A 19,435-nucleotide genomic window follows, 5' to 3' on the forward strand; every position below is an offset into this window, starting at 1 on the left:
ACTAATCAGGTTCCAAGCAACCAACACTCTTAAGGCAAATTTCATTTGTATGACTGGCTGTCTGGCCTTTCAGCATTTCTCTCCCCTCCCCAACCCCCCCAAAATGATAGGGAATAAACATGAAATTGAGTTACCCCCTGTCCCTATACTGACAGAATTTCATGTATGGAGAAATAATGTAACTCTTTATAATCTTTCCTCAAAACAAGGAAAAAAGTACAGAAATGCATTTCTGGGTGCGGGTGTCCAGAAAATCATTAAGGTGCATACCAAGAACTGGAAATCCCAATGTCTTATAACAACATAATTTTTGTATGCACTTGACAAATGGATTTGGGAATTTGGGGAAAGCATCAGTTTAAAGCTGCACAACCCTCTTCAGTACTACACATTTATAAGCTCATTAGATACACTAAAATCTGAAGAGCTTAAAGGGATTTTCTGTAAGTGGTGACACTGTGCAATATAAAAAATGCAGCAAAGAGTGGATTTTGAAAGCATATGTTTAACTACGTTAGAATTTTTCTCTTATACCATATTGCTGTGCAAGATACTATTCACCATTTAAAGGTATTCTGCACGTCTTGCCAATCCTTATATTAGAATAAAAATTGGCCATTTCAAATAGTATCTTTTTGTTACAACACTGTATTCTTAAGTGCAGTCCCTTCTGCCAATGCATGACTGAAGCAACCAAGCATATTCTGGTGAAGCAGACAGGATTCACATACCAAACGTGCTTAGTGCCTTCCTTTAAGTCCCAATCATCACTTTGTTCTTACCATTTTTCAATGCCCCGATTAGGTCTTTGTTTGGAAGTAATTAGCTATTGTGGTTTGAAGGATTTTGGAACAAAGCAGAGACTTTATACTGAATGCAGGGGTCATCTCCAACAGAGACAAAAGGTGGCAAATTATCGATTAGCTTTATATTTAGATGCATCCCTTGGTTCACTGCTAGGATTGCTCCAGTCATCTGCTTCCGGTGTGGTCTTGTAGTGTCGCCATGCTGACTTATTAAAAACAGGAAGTCTTTCAAATGATTCACTTGAAAGGGCCTATGGAAGAACAAAAGCAACGTAAGATATCATAAGAGATACCAAGAGCAAGATGATACTCTGGGGACTTCTACAGTTACAACTTCTCTATCAAACAAGAGTCTCAATTATCCAAGTGTTACATGCCACGACATTATTTTGAAAATACTTTGGCTGTGACTAATCATTCTAGTCATAGTCAAAGTACTAGTCATAGTAAAGGTTAAAAGAAAATAACAACACTTTAAAATATTGCCCTTCTTTCTGGGAAGTGGTGTCTACAAAGATAGCAAGAAAAAAAGCTTTGGTCAAAAACATTTTAGGAGATCTGCCACTGACACTGGGCAGACAGCTTCTTTCCTGAAACAGTTCACTTCAACAAACTCTGAGTCTGTCAGCACACTGGTCTGTGAGGACTGATCTAGTTCAGTCCATTAGCATGCCTCTTTCCTCTGAGAAAGACCATACCTTTTTTCTCTCCACACATACATGCATAGGATTAAACCTATCAGGAACTAAAGTTAGCACAGTTAGCACAACTCACTCGCCACATACAGCAAGGCAAAGTGACAATGCTAAGTCAACGACCTGCACATGAGCTATATGCTATATTGTTTTAAACTCTGCAATGAAATTCAAGCAGTGTCACCCTTAAGGCCCTGAGTAGCCTGCAATCTCCCAAAAAATAACAACAGGACAATAGACTGTATTGCACAAAAGTCAAGAACTGCATAGGGAAAAAAAAGGACTAGTCAGGAGTCAGTCAATAGTCTTCACAGTGTTATTTTGGTCAAAACTTTCAGAATAAAAAAGTATTAACCACAATTATCTCTCAGCTCACAGTTCTTTGACAATTCAGCACTTATGATGGATTAAGAAAATGCAAAGATCCAACATGGGACTGGGGGGTGGGGGGGTGGGGAATGGATCAAAGCAAGCTAACTAGTATTAGTGCCAGGTTAACATCTATAACTTCTGCTTTTAAGATTCTATATAACTGATTTAAATAAAATATAACGAAGATAGCAACTACAGATTTGAAAACAAGTTGAAGAATGAAAAGAAAGTTCACTTATTCAGCCTGCTATAAATTATCAAATTGCACTGCATTAATAGCTTATATAGGGTCAAATTCATACCTTCAAATAAATTACAGCATCTGAACCAACGCCTTCCATTGAGTAGAGTTTAAGGTCACCTTGAAAGTACCTAGCGTACAGACGAGAAATTGGCAAGCCGTAGCCAAACCCAGCCTATAAAAATCAAGAAAACAAAAAGGAAGAACATGGCGTAAAGTTAAAAAAAAATGCAACAGAACATTTATAAAACAGAAGATACATAAAAATTAGATTTGCATCAAATTACTCTTCAAGCTTTCCTTCATTACGCAGCCTGCACTACAAGTTGGTATTCAACCTTTTGAGCAATCTCCTTTTTTCCAAGGTGTAATTTTTTAGTTTAAGTACAGAAAATGGAAAAATATCAGAGTCCTTTGTTAGGGGTACCTTGTCCATTTTGCATTTTGTCAAAGAGGCAGGTAGGTGTAACATACAGTACATGCTGCCCCCAATCATCAAAGCAAACCAATATCGCCATGCCTGGGACTATTATTGTCAAATGTTTCCACACTTAGGAGACTACACAAGAAAGCCAGAGACAACTCTGTTTACTTCATCTAGGTCACACTATTAAGTGATTGCTGATGCCATACTGCAATAGAGATCAGAAGGCTACTGCAAAAAGACTACATACAAAGCAATACAAAGCAAATAATCCTCACTGTTTACCCATATAACAAAAGATCAGGATTCCATAGCACTGAATGAGCTACTGAGGACTGAGACCCTGTGCAGACCATGCAATTTTGAAAGCACAATAGACTTGAGAGGTACAAGTTTTAGATTTTCAATTTACAACACTAATATTCACAACAATATCTGCAACAAGGTCAACACCTGGCACCTTTTCCAATCCACTCTTGTCAGAAAGTTATAAAAAAACCCAAGCCTCCCTCACTGCAGCCAGGGAATACGATTTGGTCTCTTTCAGATGACTGGGTATGTGCTGAGAACCTCAGTAGTCGATTATTCACCTGACCCCGCCCCCTGAATTTTTCAGGGATGTTCAGAGCAATAAAGGAAGGATTCCAGACATAGAAGCATTTGAAAACAATGATATATAAGGCAATGGAGTATTTTTTTTTTTCCATAAGGGTGGATTACAGGAAGAATTAGACACCTAAAGTTTTCAGAAAACCAACAAGCTCATTCCACTGTAATATTTATGCGAAGGCAACCTGACAGCTACTGAGAATCATGCCCTGAATCTTAAACCCAAAGCCCCAAAATGATACAAAAAAAAGGGAAGGCTAAGAAGCAAGACTTGCAAGTGTAATACACAGCTAATATGTGGTATGACTTTGAGAAATCCCTTGAGTGAGGGGTGAACATTAAAGAACTTTGTACTACGGTATCCATCACAAATTCTCTTGCTGTCATCTACTATCTCTACAGTATCTTTCAACCTCTGCCTTGTTTTTACAGAAGTCTAAATTCAGTGATCTTAAATCGATTAGAGTTGCTCACACTGATGACTGTAACAGTTCTTCGGAGCAAAATGAGAAACCAAAATGCCAAAGATGCCCTTTTCTACTCACATTGCTGGTCATAGTTATTACTGTCCATTTACACAGTTAAAACTGTTGCTTAGCTGCACTTTTTCAAACAACAGTATGCTTTAAAAATGTAATTCTCAAAGACTCTCATTAGATACTTTCAAACATCTGGTCTTGAAACTAGATCCATTTCTTAATCTCTAAAAACTGGAAGTTATTTGAAAGAACTAAAAAAAAAAATTCTCAAAGCTGACTTGCATCTTTTCTGGAGACCAGACAATAAATACATTCCAGAAATTAAAAAGCACAGCAACTGAAAAGCAAATTGTAGATAGCAGATATGCCCAGGAAGAGCTCAAGTTAAAGGGCAGTATCAAGCAATCCTGAAAACATATTGTACTTCCCTCTCTCCAGAACTATGCTTCCGGAAAACCCATGCCCAACTGCTATTTGCCTCCGCTCCTTCCAGGAAAAATCTTTTTACGCTCTGTGCTAGCCCACATAATTATTTCATACTTCCCTCCTTCAAAAATTTCCTGTCAGTCTCTTCTCTAGCTTGTTTTCAGGGTATTTTCCAAAAAGAGCCAACTTATAAGAATTATGAAGATAACAAGGTACTCATCTGGGATCTCTTAAGGCAAGACCTTGCAAAAGGTCTGTTCTGCAAGAGACAATTAACAAGAAGTGATTACTACATAGCTCTGTGCTCGACGTCGAGGACAGAATACAGTCAATGATGGCACATCTTCCTTGAGAAGAGAAAGCTTTTCAGAGTGAATTTCTCATTAAATATTACAGTATGCTTTATACAAATAGGACATTAAATTTCTGTGTTACTAGTGTCTACAGGTTTAATTAAGCCTAATTTAAGCCACGTTTCTCCCACTATAAACAAATGCTGTCAGAGGAAGAATCATTAAATTCTCTAAGAAAACCTAATTATCATTAAACATTACCACGTTTCTATTTTTTCCAAGATGTGTATAGCAGTACAGATGAGCGCAAGACCTGCTAGAATCCGAATGCTGCCATGGTAACAAGGTTTCTCATCAGTTTTTAAAGAACACTTGTAATGACACTGAGAAAGAATTTTCACCAATCAACAAAAAGATCACTCTCTTCCACTCCCCAAGCCCATGAATGTTTCATAAACTAGACAGGGGATCATATAACAAGGGGAGGGAGAGTTAGGTAGAAAAATATGTCTATTTACACTGCACTGCAATTTATTTTATGAAAATTATCTAAGTCAAGAATAACACCAGCACAGACCTATCTATCTTCTGAAGCACTGTAATTTTTAAGTGGTTTGGTCTTTGGCACTAAGCAATAAAGAAACTCTCCTTCTGCATGGACTTCTTAGAAGATTTATGCAGAACCTTTCTGCTGAAGAACTTTTATTTCTAAACTGACATACAAAGTATAGCATAATTGTTTTTATAACTGTATCTGGGCCATAATACATAATGTGTCCAGCTTCACTGCTAAAGTCCTTTTTCCTTTTAGTGGAAAGTTATACCACAGACTCTCAGTTCTTGACTTTCTTCTTTCTGCACACACATATAAACAACAGAGCTTAACACTTCTTCTTAACATTCAGTCATGTATGGGCATCAGTCAGACTCACAGGGCAAAAGCTGCCAGGTTCATGAGAAAGGGATACTTTGCACGTCTGACTATAGCGACATATAGACTGAAGAGTAAAACAAATCCTGAAAACGGGGTACACTAGAAGAAAACTAAGTATAAATACCACAGAATCAAAGTAAGCAGTCTTGAAGATGAGGAAATAAACATGCTAAGGGGGGTGGGGTGGGGGTGGGGCAAGTGAAGAATAGTGTCAATCCTAAACCGAACACATTTTACAATCAGAGAACCACAAAGGAATACAACTGCTAATCAAGGTATAGGTTTATAGTGAGAACAGGTTTCAGGAAACCTTTGTAGGCTGATACAGTAAATTACTGATCAAAAGTGAGACAGAACAAAGGCAGATTATGAATCAAGAAAGATTCTACCATTCTTGACAAAGAAAAAAGTTTGTATTTGAATTAAGGCCTGTTACCTATCACTCATCCCATTCAATAATTTTTTCTATGAAAAAGCCACATCATTGTTTGAAACATATTACTAAGATGTGTTGTAATGTTAGGAGCCATGAAGGATTAATATCAAGCCCACGCAGATACACAACTGGGTTTCACACCTACGGCGGTGGCAGCCAGCACTGGTGAAAACAACGCGGTACACTTACGTGCCACAATGCTATGAACTGAGGACTAAGACAGTACCATAAAGTCTTTCCGCTAAAAATCTAAAAGGAAATTTGTTACCTCTGAACCACTCTGAACTGGTTCCACCCTCAGTTCATTGTTAATTACTTTACATCAGAAACAGGCACACACTCTCTGCACCAAATTTTATTAGCTGCCTAAAGGCACTTCAAGCACAGAAGTATTAGCAGAAAAAAAGAAAAAAACAATCACTTAAGAACATGCTAGATGAGTGTTCCTAAATAGGAAAAATAAATTTCTCAAAGAATCAACTTTTTCTCCACATGCTTGAAGATAAAGGATTGCATCAGAAGCTATAGAGAACAAAGATGAGAAGCAGCAAGAACACAGTATCAGCATTAATCCACTTATTGAAAGCCAGTCAAATGGAACAGAGCTGTATCATTTTAATCACAATGACCCAATATGTAATTTATTAACAATTTTAAAAATCATGCTTGCTAAAAGAATCTACATATTCAATGCTGAAATAATTCCCTGCTTAGAAGAAACTATGGGGAAATATTGTATCAGGGTCAGATTTCAAACAAACATCTCAGAAGGGTCACATGAGATACCTCCAAGTGAACAGGAACATACCAAAAGTGTTCATATCACATGGAGGTTTGGGAATTTTTTTTTTTAAATGTGTTTTTACAGTCCATAATTTATATAAAAATAATTTTCAAATTTCAGTATAAGCTTGTGCATTACCAGGAGGTGTTTCTCAAGTGCTATTATTCCAACAATCTGGCTCACCTTTTCAATATATTTGTTATAGGAAGGTTAGATAAACAGTAATTTACACACTAAGGAGGAGCTCATTAGGTTATCCACCTTCTCAGCAATTCAGCAGTAAAAAACCTGTCTGTTAATCTATGAAAATATTGTGCTTACGCAGACATGCTTGTTTCCAAGAATATAACGTCAAGACAAAGAAAAGCAATTTTCTATTCCAAAGACTAAGTGACAGTAACAGAACCTGTTTTCTCCTGGTATGTTTTACCTGCCTAGAATTGCTGATGGTAAACAATTTCTTCAATGGAAAACCTGATCCAGTTCATTGCAGTGAAGGGAAACGTACAACTAGTGTAGTGCAAAGGGACATTTAAATTCATATTGCAATTGCTTACCAAAGGCACAGCTCTTGAGGGCTCCAAACTAGGCCTGGGTGCTGTTGAGTACATGTAGTTAAACAATCTGTCTATTTTTCTTAAAGGTACACCTCCACCTTGATCACTTATCTAAGGAATGAAAAGTTAAAGAGTTAAACACTATGTTACGGAAAAAAAGAAAAAAAAAAACCGCAAACCAAGCAGCGTCTTAGTCTCAGGTCTAAATGACTTGAGAAATATTAAAAGTTGCAGCTAGGGAGTTTGACTTTGCCTGGTTTGGAGCAAAGGCGGCTGAAGGGCGACCTTGTCACTCTCTACAGTGTCCTGAGGAGGGCAAGTGGAGAGGGAGATGCCAATCTCTTCTCCCTGGTATCCAGTGACAGGAAGCGTGGGAACGGTTCAAAGCTGCATCAGTCGGGGGAGGTGGAGGCTGGACCTAAGGACGCATTTCTGTACCGAGAGGGTGCTCAAACACTGGCTTCCTAGAGAGGTGGTGATGCCCCAACCCTGTCATTGTTTGAGAGGTATTTGGACAATGCCCTTAAGAACGTGCTTCAACTTTTGGTCAGTGCTGACATGGTCAGGCAGCTGGACTTGAGTATTCTTGTAGGTCCCTTCCTACTGAAAATATTCTATTGAAGCAATATGAAGCAAGTGTCAGAAGTGCTACAGTAATTAATTTGCCTTTTCAAATTACAAGTCATACTATTCTCAACCTAGCAGGCTTGTAAGTTGTGTATCATTTTTAGGCATTTACCTTAATAGATAGATCTTCTTTCCCCAAAGTGACTAAGGTTTTGATCGATGGATAGCCTTCTTTCTTACCTTCATGCAATTCCACTGTAGCTCTCATTGAATTCTGAAGATAAAACAAAAAACAGTGTCTTTGATTCTAACTTTACCATGTACGTTTTTTGTGACAAATTAGAGCTTGCATTTATCTTGTGATACTAAAATAGATACTAGATACTTTGTCCTACATTTGTATACGAGACAGAAAAGGCCATACTTAAATTCAAGAAGTACTTTCAAGTCAATGAATTGTCCAATTAAACTTTTACATCAGAACTCCGTTATACATTTATCTATTTCATATAGAGTCAGAGAACATAAAGCAAGAATTATTTTTTTTTTCTGTGTGAAATCAAGTAATTATATATAAAGGATGGCAACATCCTTCACCTCCATCTTGCAGAACACCAATAGTGATGTTCATCACAGAGAACAAGTTTTTATTTTCTCAGCCTGGGTCACATAATTGTTAAGTAACTATCTATAAATCTGACTTTACCATATCTATTAACAGAGCTTCCACTGCCAGTTCAACTTACTACAACTTACTGGTTTCATACTGTTTCATGACTCATACCAAAACGTACCTACACATGGTGTACAAATTCTCACCTGTTCTGCCCTAGAACTAATGTTACAAATGGCAAAATAGGGGAAGATTTCAATGACCATACTTGACAAGTGACAGAAATCAAACCCAAAATACCATTATTTATGAAAAGTTTTTCTCCGACCAAATGCATTTTCTCCTGAATTTCTAGTGTTCAACTGCACCACCTAGAGACCACCTATCTTATTCAAAAGCATACAGTAGCCTTCACATGTTTCATTTTCAGTATCGTTCCAATTATTCAGAAAACACAAATAAAACCAAAACAAAGCATGTAATTTACACTATTCAAACACATATGGGCTGTTTTCACAACAAAAGGCACTGATCCTAACCAGTCCTCAAATATACAATTAAGAAGCAAGCTTAAGAAAATTGCAAGATAATGAATATGTCAACATTCAAAAATACACTATGATGAGCGTTTTAAGTTAATCAGCTGCAAAAGCATAAAAGGAGAAGTTGGAAAACCCAGAAATATTTTTAAGTACACAAGGGCATAAGAGGGAGCTGTAAGCCTAGCTTTTAAACAAGTGAAGAGGGCTTGAAACTGTTAATAAGCTTAAGAAAGGAAAACTGAAATAACATCTTAGGGCAGTAACTGAAAAGGATCTCAGTTTCAACAGTAATGTAAGTTCACAAACCCCTTCCAAACATTAACAAGTGCAACCTACCTTGAATAATTCAAATAACATATGAAACAAATGAGAAGGTACATAGACTACTTGAATAGGCTTGTTTGGAGCTTTAGCTAAAAAAAAAAAAAAAAAAAAAGGACAACAAATGATTTTTTTTTCAGAATTTTGTAGCATTTCTATTTACAGGAATAACATGAAACAGTACGCAAAGACAAGTATGTAAGCGTGTTCTAATTTTCCAACTGCAAGATTAGCTCCATGAGGTAAAAACATAAATTTCATTTACTGCTATCACCTGAAATAACACATTCTAATCATTACTTTCAAAGACATCTATGTCAGCAGACTTTGTTTAGATACGAAACTTCACTAAGCAGTGGTTGGTTTAGTACTAACAATGTATGTTAACTAAGAGAACTTTCCCACTTAAGTGGGAAACTTTCTTAACACACACAATATTTATGCATAATATTTGCTGCACAAAAAAAGATTCTTAAACTAAAAAAAAAAAACCTGTTTAAATATTTCAAAAACAATTACATATTTCCATTAATTAAAACAAAGTGTAAAGTATTCATAGAAATTTGCAAAATATATTACAAACAATATCAGAATTTTCTTATTCCAAATCATAACTGAATTGTTTGTCAACTGTTGTCCTGTTATTAGTGTTTCAGCAGAGGCATATGGCTTGGCACAGCTCTGAATGCTAGGGTGCTAATTGATTTGGCAGGAAATAATACAGCTGCATTTAATACATTCCAGGACAGTTTTGGTGCTGAAGATGAAGTCATCCCTGAACATTCAAAATTCTACTGGATTAAATTACACAGTTACAGCTTGTCAGACTCAGCAGCAGTTCAGATTCAGAAAAGTGTCTAAATGCCTGCTTCATAAATTGCAGGAAGGTAAACACATGCACACAGAACATGACTGGAGTCAACTTCACCCTTTTTGGCACTGAGGACTGATAATAATACCAGTTATTACTTTAAGAGACACAGTGGTGAAATCTCCTAGGAAAAGACGACCAAAACAATGTTCTGCATAATTAGTTGCAAGGCAATTTGCTGTTTTATTATGTTAATTTTGTCAGAGCCCATACTCCAACTCTTATGCATCACCAAAACCAAGGCATACTGATCTGTACTTGTCTGAGGCATAGACTACATGTAGAAAACACATTACTGTTGGTCTTGTGAGGTAATATGCAAAGTCTCTTTCCTCATGTTGATAAGCTATTTAAAGGAAACAAATAATTCCTTCCTTGCTTCTTTTTTCATGAGATCCAGTAATTTGTCTTCTCTATTGTTGGATCTTTTTACTTAGGCCATCGAATTAATTTTGCACTGATTCCTCTGCTGCAGCAGTCAGTACTTTTAGTTCTAAAATCATTCAGTTTTGGAGAGGGGAAGGTTGGGTCCTTTGATTTTGGGAGAGGGGGCTGGTAATAGTGTATCAGTGTTCACAATATCACTTTGTGTAGAGAAGGACTTCTACAATATTAAATAGTACTTTGAGCAACCTATGTTCCCATGTATCATGCTCTGCATTTTGAATATTACCTATTTCTGAGACTTTTGCAACTCTTCTGGTGAAGTTTGGAAACATCTTAGTCTTGTGTTTGGATAGCTGTCCAATATTTGCAAGATGATCACTCAACTTATTTTTTTAATTGGAAAAAAAATCTACCTTTTTTCAATAGAAAAGGTGAACAAAAGTCAGTCAATATACTGACAAGGATGGTCTCATCAGTTTCGTAGCACCTAATTTTCATCTTTGCAATCAACTTGAAACAGATTTCCATGTGACAGGTTTATGATAGGACTTAAAGCATAGATTATGTAAAAAAGGTTTCTAGTTTTGCCATCTTACACAGAAGAGCTCTCCACTGGTGCAGGGACTGACAGTGGAATTTACAAGCACACTTCAAAAAGAAAGAAATTCAGCTCTATTAAAAGATTAGTTAGAAGGCAGGCATGTTTCCTTCCCAGTTATAAGGACTCTTGACCACTTTATTTTCCTTAGACTGATAGCAAATTCAGCAGAGAGCACTCTGCATTCAGCATTAAGAAGTAAAAGAAAAAACCATGTCATGATGATAAACTATAATTCAGGTGCCCATGTAGACACAGTAGAAGAAAAGTAACTCTGCATACAGGACTGCAGAGTTCGAATTGTAACTTACAATTAATTAACAAAACTAGAAACCATAGATATTAGATACGATATTTTCTTACATACATCACTTAAATTAATTTCGCAATTACCATTGAATTCTTCAACTTCCAGATCAGGTGCCACGAGATAGTACTGTTCACATAACATCTTAGCTGTTTCATAAGCATCTACAAAGCAACAGAACAATACACAAACTCAAAGATGTTTTAACTACATTGCTTCAGCTACCTTAACAGAAGTGGCTTCCTCATAATAAGTGTGGGCTCAGAGCAAGCACAGAAACAAATGGGCAGCTCTGCAGACAGACAGGAATTTGCTAAGATAGCATAACAATTGCATTTGACCTCACTCTACATATATCTTCTTCCTCCTGTCCAAAGTGACACTACAAAACAAAACAGTCACTGTCATAACTCAGAGCTATGTGACAAACACAAAGAACGTAAAATCACCAGTCCCCAGAAAGGGCAGGTTACCTATAATTGTTCTCCCTCAAGATGTCTATGGAAATAATCTATAATGTGCCCTATTATCTGAAAAAAAAAATTTTATCAGTTGTTCTGACATCTGCAAGGCTGGACATATCACACAAGGCTGACACAAATGCTGCTCCATGTAAAATGAAGCTAATCAACACTGGAAAGATTCTTGATCAAGTCCTGTTAATGTCTCACAAAATCAGCTATCCAGTAGGAATCTTTTGTGTCAAGATGGTCAGCTCCAAGGACTTTCAAAACACAGTCATTAACACAGTAAAACGTGCCCTAGTGAAAAGATCAAAACCCCATTTAATACCCAAGCTGTACAGAGAACCTCAGCCCAGGATATGCATAATTTAGGGAAAAAAGATGCAAGAATACCTACACTTACACCATAGTCTAAGATCATCTCAGAACTTCTGATGGCCTCGGGAGTAATCCTGTGCTTTCGAAAAAAGGGGCATAAGAAGCACAGCCACAATCTTGACCGAGTCATCAAAAGCTGAAGATAGCAATGTAGCTAGTATGACCATAAGGCCATCTACATGGAGAAAGGTATACATGAGCACACTTCAAAGATTTTCCACATCATATAAATGACAATTAGATATGGATCCAGGGGGCAGAAGCTGGGTTCTTATTGTGGACAAAAACTTCAAGGCCTCTGAAAAGCAAATCACTAACTATGTGGGAATAAACCAAAAGCTCTCAATACACGGATGTGGAGCAGGCAAAGCCACTATGCAAACCTTGAGAGAACAAAGAGGCTCTGAATACATCCAATTACCCTCCCCAAGTTTAATGTAGAACTCTCATCCATTTTCAGTAAGCAGCCACCCTAACACCCCTGACATGAACAGGAAGTCACTATCACTTCATCATCCAGTAAAATATCCAGCTCCAAGCAAAACAGTGTCAAATAGAGCCTGAGTGGAGCCTTACATTTTACCACCTTCTAAAAGCCAACTCTTTGGCAGAGTCCTAAGACTGTAAAAGAGACTGCAAAGTTCAAAGCACTCGTCACATCATAGCTGGAGGTAAGTAGCAAGAGTGAAGGATCTATCCATATATCTAAAATCCCAGCTCCAGGAATAAGCCTGGATTTGCTGTCAGCTCAAAAATCTTATTGTAGGATAGTCAGTGAGATAGAGACTCACCTCAGGCAGTTACAGACACAACACTTGGTGGAGCTGCTTGAAGGAAGACGTGACTGTTTAAATAATTTCTTCAATGTTTGAAGGGCACACAGAGCTTGTAGCTGCCACATACAGTGCCAAAGTCGACATCTTAACTCTGACAAATTGCTCAGAATGTCACCTATGAACTAGGACATTTTGGAGCTAGCACAGTATACAGAACGTAAATTAAACCCTGCACCAATTCTACAAGGAAATGGCCTCAATCACCTTGAGTCTAAACAGGCTTTGTCTTTAAGGATACTTCATTTCTTTGAAAGACAACACTGGATACTGTTTATGATGCCCTCGTTTTGTTAGCGATTATTTCTTCAGATGTGGAAGACCTATTTTAGCTGCTAGCTTGAAAACTGGACTGAGCACCTTCCGACACTATGACACTTCCGACTCCTCTGTCCAAGGCAGCAACTATGAATTTGATGATCAAAATAGATGCAAACATTGCTACTAGAAGGAATATCTAAACAAACAACACAGCTGTAACATATTCAATGCTGAGGTCAAAGTGGAGAAAGATCAAAAGAAAAGAAAGATGCTAAAAAAAGTCTGCCCTAGAGACAAAGAGAGCTACAATCCAAGAAGCCTTCATAACAAGCAAGCTATCATGCAGGTCAAAGTCTGACATGAGAAAAGTTCCCCCTCTTACTTTACCAAAGGCTGAGAGAAAGTGAAGGGAAGAAACACATTCTTCCCCTCTTGCAGCTACACAAACAGCAGTGAAGGATAGAGGGTGGAATTCACTCCTACAGCAAGACCTGTATTTGTAAACAGATACACTCAGAGTGCGAACCTTCAATAAACAAGTTCTTGAAGCAGACAGCATTGCCTCATGCCTACTTACTAACATTCTGAAAGCATATGCACATTCACAACATTAAGGAAACAGGATTTCTAACATGACCGTGCCAGCTCATTCAGTTACAGCCACCACATATACATCTTCTGTATAAGAGAGAACAGACCGAGATATGATCAGATGCACATAGTAATGGGGAGTTTCACTGGAATATCTGTACACCTGTGGACATTTAATGAAAGGCCTAACTAAACAAATTGGAAAATTTCACTTATTCTAAATTTTCTTTAGTACCAGCATCAGATAAAAAGCAGTACATCAGAACCTGCTTCTAAGCATTTTAGGAAAGAAAACATCTAAAATTTAACAAAACACTTAGACACTTGATCTGATATTTAAAAGGACAGATTAAAGTTATTAAAAAAAATACGTTTTCTTAGTTCTGTTAACATACCAAAGGTTTCTTCATTCTCAATAACAAGTATATTAAAAAGTCTCAATAAGCCCATGGCTTTATTGTGAACAACTGAAGAACTTCCATTTTTCTTTTTTATTTTATTGAACGTAAATCACTTTCAGTCTTTTGTATCTCAATAACATATTTATGCATATTCTAAGTTGTGGTTTTGTTTGTTTTTTTTTTTAATCAACAAAAATATTAACTTCATCTTACCTTTAACCACTTCTGCCACATTACAATTAGGATCAATACTTCCAATATGTTTGGGATGTGCAGGATTAATATCTCCACCAAAGAGAAGTGCTAAAAGGAAAAAGAAATAGCAGTAAATTGTCTTTTACACTTGAGGCAGCCCAGAAATTTTAAATCTGATGGTATCTGAAACTTACTGGATAGCACATCATTTTGTAAAAAGATACTTTTGCAAATTGCCAAAATCCTTGTTTAGGAAGGCTACTTGCCTCCCTCCTCCTGCTTGTTTTTTTTTTCCCCTTTTCAATTTTTAATAGTTAGTTTAATAGACTAGTTAATACAGAAATAGTGGTGTGGGAGGATTAAGGTGAAAACTTACATTTCAAAGTGGACTATCAACAATCAAATAGAACTAAAATGTAGAATGCTTCAATTGTACCATGATATCAGAACAGCAGCACAACAATGAAAATGTTACAGTGAAAAGGGCTGAGGAACTGTAAGACAGCATTAAAAGCCTTTTAGACTCACCTAAGCTGCAATTTCACAGCTGGCACAGAGGTCTCTCACTCTTTCTCCCTGACTCTCAGCAGTATGCTCCCCACTCCCTCCTTTGCACAAGGGTCTGGCACTCACCAGATCCTTCACCGAGAGTTTAGCTCTCAAAAAAGTAGAAAGGTTTTACACTTTTTTGCAGAAGTGATTTTCTGCTATTTTAGCAAGTCAGTCAGCTCTGATATGAAACAGATGCAGTATGAAGTAAGCAAAAGACTGAAAGCTTTTCCTATTCCGGTCATGGTGAGCTAATACACTGGCATACTGCACCTTGCAAAATTGCACTGTAAGAACAGTCTGTCAATAATGTACAGAAGAAATGCAAGTTACATAAAAACCTCTTTCTGCATTCTGCTTTCCAATTGTCTTTTTCATCAGTGCTTCAAGATTAATATTTGCCATCACAGATGGGTCACCAACATTGCTTAGCATAGCGAAACTGTACAAGGGTAATAAACCTTTAAGCATCTACAAGTGGTTTTAAGTTTCAACCAGTTCAATAGGAGTGTCCATAGGAAAAGACACTTCCGTTCAATTAAGTAAGTTTGATATTTTAGAATTAGTGCAAATTATGCTAACACTTGGCCTAATAATTCTATTTTTACTTATTGCTAGAACTCTTCTACAAGAGCCTTTTAACTTAACTTGGTTTTATGTCTGTCATTGGTCTGCCTAGGTACAAGTAAAGAACAAGCTGTGCATTTATTTTGTGTGCTTTGCCACATGGAAGTCATTTGTACACACCCAGCAAGGCACATGCTAGTCACATAAAAGGTTACTGGACACGCACCTTGTAGTAAAATACCTAACACTACAGATAACACGGATGCTAGAGTACTGTTGTGTACTACAATTTCTAAGAGCTCATGAAAGCAGAATACTGGGCAGAGAATGAAGCTCTAGAGCTAAAAAGTACAAGTCATACTAAAAGAGATCACAAGATTGTCCTTAACTTTATACAGATCACTTTCTGCATGGTTGCACATACTGCTTAATACCGTGCAAGTAACTCTTTTCACTCTGTAATACGAATATAAAAGTAAGTTTATTAGTAACAAAAAATGAAACAGAACCTAATGACAAAGGATAACTAACTATTGCATTTATTCATAAATAGTAAATAGGAAGTAGGCAGAAAAGTGATGTAATTTGAAAACTAAGTTACAAATACTCAACCTCTTTAGAAGGCAGAAAGTCTAGATAACTTGCTGAAAAAACAATAAAAATCCATATCGTGCATAACCTATTCAAAATTTTTGGCATCCTTGCATTTCAGTATGAAAGAAATGTCAGCTCTACAAACTAAGTTGAGAGATTTGTGAGCAGAAAGATACAGCTACTCTATTGCTGTCTAAAAATACTTCATGTATCACTTCGCGAGCTGTCTCTGCCAAGAAGATTAAAAGCGACAGCCACACTGACAAAAACCTGAAAATTCTAGAAGAAAGCTTACTGGTGTTTTGGATCGATTTCTGGTAACTGCGAAGTACCAAATTAACCAGTTGCCAGTATATCTTTTACTATAATTAGCACAGAATATTAAGAATTAGTAATAAGTATGAAAAAACAAAACAAAGCTACAGCTTCAGGTTTACAAGCAGTAACTAATGAGTTCTCAAAGATGAAAAAAGCAATTACTTACTGTGTTGGTTAATAAGCATACGGAAAGAGATGCGGTTGGTGTAGAATCTATCTAGAAAATACTGGATGTTACTGCTAACAAATGGATCAAAGCCATATTTTTCCTTGTATTCAATCACCCCTTGGGCCATGGTTGGAACCACATCATTGTGTCTGTTCCTGACTTTAATTAAAACATCTAAAAAGCTAGAGGAAACAAAAGTAGAAACAGATTGTTAAAAGTATAATTAAACTGAACCTCTCACCTCTGTTTTCAACTCCCCACAGCATAACCATTTTATCCGTTAACTATCCCTCCCAGTCAACAAAAAAAAAATTATCAGAGGGAGAAGAGTAAAAATACAGCGGTAGCTAAACAAATCCATTTAAAGAGAAATATTTGGTCAACCTCTCACTCATGAGATCTGCGAAATATTTAGGGCATCAAATTAAGTTATCCGTCCCCAAAACACTCCATTAAATTAAATCTTTCTTCACCATTAATGGAGAACAAAAGATTTTCTTTTATTGCAGTCATATGCACCATGGTAACTATCGTTCTCTGCAGCTGAAACAACCTCATTGCCCTTCATAATTTTCCAAGAAGTTTTACACTTCATACTTCCTTCCCAACACCTCAACCCCTGCAGTGTAACTTCTGAACACACTTCCTTTACCTGGCATCTATTCTGTTAAGTTTGAATATCAGGATAGGCAAATATTATCAGTGTGAGCTCTGTTCAGTTTCCTTTTACACCGCTGGATGGCAGAGCGCATACAACGGTGCTCTGATGGACTCTCCTCTCTGGGAGCTTGGCAAGTTTTAGGATATCACTTCCACTGCTTTTAACAAGTCCCTGTTAACAAGCACACATGCACTTTGAAATAGCTTGGAGGATTTTTGTTTCTCCTGCCAAGGCAGCTCAATACCTATGATCTTCAAAGTGCTCATTCTTTTTTTCCCCCCACATGCATATTTGAAATAGTAATTATTAATAGTTTTCTAAAGCCTAGACATGGAAAAACAGCACTACTCAACTCTGCTACATTCTCTAACATTAAATGAATATTAACACCACAACGATTATGTGACATTGTTTTAAAAAAAAAAAAACACACACAAATGCATCTTCCAAAAGAAAATACAGCTGGGAGGCTTGTTCAGCTATGCCTGTATCTGCAATTCTACAGAGTGGGTTTGTTTTTGTGTTTTTTTTGTTTTTTGTTTTTTTTTTTTTTTTTAACACAAAAAACATCAACAACAAAACATTCTCAGTAGATTTATAATGAACACTGAAAAGAAATGTATTAATTATTTTTATCAAAAGTAGAATATAAACCAGCTAAGGAAGGAATCATAGAACAGTTTGGCTTGGAAAGGACCTTTAAAGGTCATCTAGTCTCGTCCCCCTGCAATGAGCAGGGGAAAGAACATGAAGACCACCAAAAGTAAAAGTTAGTCACCACATTTAAAGCAGATGCTTCCTTCCTTTTCATAACCACTTAGCTGAGACAATCATTTAATAGTACAACATACCATTCTCAACAAGTGATACACTTTAAAATTATGCCTCCCACTCTACACTGCCAGCTCTACAGGAATGTAGGATTTATTTTTAATAGTTTTTTCACCATCCTCAGTCTACCCATCAGTTTTTGCCTATGTGTTAACAAACAGTTCAGTAGTCTTTCAACACTATTTTGTTGCATAGAAAAGGGGAAGTTTTAACTGCCTAATTCCCCAGTCTAAACACTATGACAGTAGAGAATGACTGTTCTCTTGCTTACCAATCTTGCTGACTGGACAGCTTAAAAATATTTTAATGCTTAAAAGGTGCGTAGACTCTTTTCATGTTTATCAAGTCTTGACTGTGTGTGATCTATAACGACCGAGATCTGATGCTAGTTTTCAAGACAAGACTAGTGCCTGGCTATACTCACACTGCTGCTCTGTTTCAGAGCAACAAGACACTAGCCAAAAACAGAGCCGAGAAGCAACACTTACAATCACATCTGAAAGACAAGTGACAACACTCCCTACTAACTGCTATTTGCTGACAGCTTTGCTATTTGTTTTTAAATACTTCCACTATCCACAATATATACAACAGGATGCCTACATGCTCCATGAGGGCACTGTCACTGAGTTCACTGTCATCCCACTACCAAAGCACTTAAACACACAGAGCATGCTGAAGGGCAAACAAAGGGCTAGGAGGTTTATCTGCTATGGACCAGCAAACCATAGTGAAGCTTAGTGTGCAAATACACACAATAAAGGAATTCTTCATTATTGCAGTGATATGACAAACCTCCCCTTCCACCTGCAAAGATACCTGAGCTCACTCAAGTGTTTCCATCAAGCCAATACTTTTAAAAGGACCAAACATGAAGTATATAGGTATGTTTCAAAACAGCAGAGCAGAAATCAAAACACATTTCCTTAATCTTACTACCCCCCAACCCCACACACCCCTGGAAAGACACAAAGCTTTTACTGAACTCAAACAGCGGGAGACCATATCAAGGAATTTTTAAAATGCTCATGGCATTAGCTGGGGGGTGGGAATACTCCAGAATAGCTCTGAAAATTTCATTTGGCAATGACTGTTTTTTCAGAATTCAGTGTATTGTATTTTCAAAACCACAATGAATAAATAATGCAGTTGGTTTGACAGATAAGAAATTATTAATATGAAGCTATTTTAGTCAAGTGAGCTTCAACGGCTTCTGTATTAACAGAAGAATACTTAAGGCGTTACCATTGTTGTTAAACAAATTAAGCCTATAGACTTCTGCAAAGACAGTTAATGAATGTCACAACACAAGTTATTATTTAACTCCCTAATGACTGTATATATTATTCTGTTTTGATCTA

General features: G+C 36.9%; 1 protein-coding gene across 1 annotated transcript in view; it reads right to left on the reverse strand.

Moving 5' to 3' along the window:
- Positions 1–913: 913 nt before the first annotated feature.
- The window catches only part of PDK3 (pyruvate dehydrogenase kinase 3), a gene marked incomplete at its 3' end in the record, with an annotated part of 51,500 nt that continues 32,978 nt past the window's right edge, over positions 914–19,435 (reverse strand). Inside the window, exons 4-11 of the mRNA XM_082013640.1 lie at positions 16,580–16,764; positions 14,404–14,493; positions 11,349–11,426; positions 9,115–9,191; positions 7,796–7,897; positions 7,057–7,167; positions 2,176–2,289; positions 914–1,057 (exon numbers count right to left, since the gene is read on the reverse strand). Of these exons, the coding sequence (XP_081869766.1) occupies positions 914–1,057; positions 2,176–2,289; positions 7,057–7,167; positions 7,796–7,897; positions 9,115–9,191; positions 11,349–11,426; positions 14,404–14,493; positions 16,580–16,764 (901 nt within the window). The remainder of the gene's footprint in view (positions 1,058–2,175; positions 2,290–7,056; positions 7,168–7,795; positions 7,898–9,114; positions 9,192–11,348; positions 11,427–14,403; positions 14,494–16,579; positions 16,765–19,435) is intronic.

This window comes from Phaethon aethereus, assembly GCF_964289735.1.
Source record: "Phaethon aethereus genome assembly, chromosome: 1".
In the NCBI taxonomy this organism is placed as follows: domain Eukaryota; kingdom Metazoa; phylum Chordata; class Aves; order Phaethontiformes; family Phaethontidae; genus Phaethon; species Phaethon aethereus.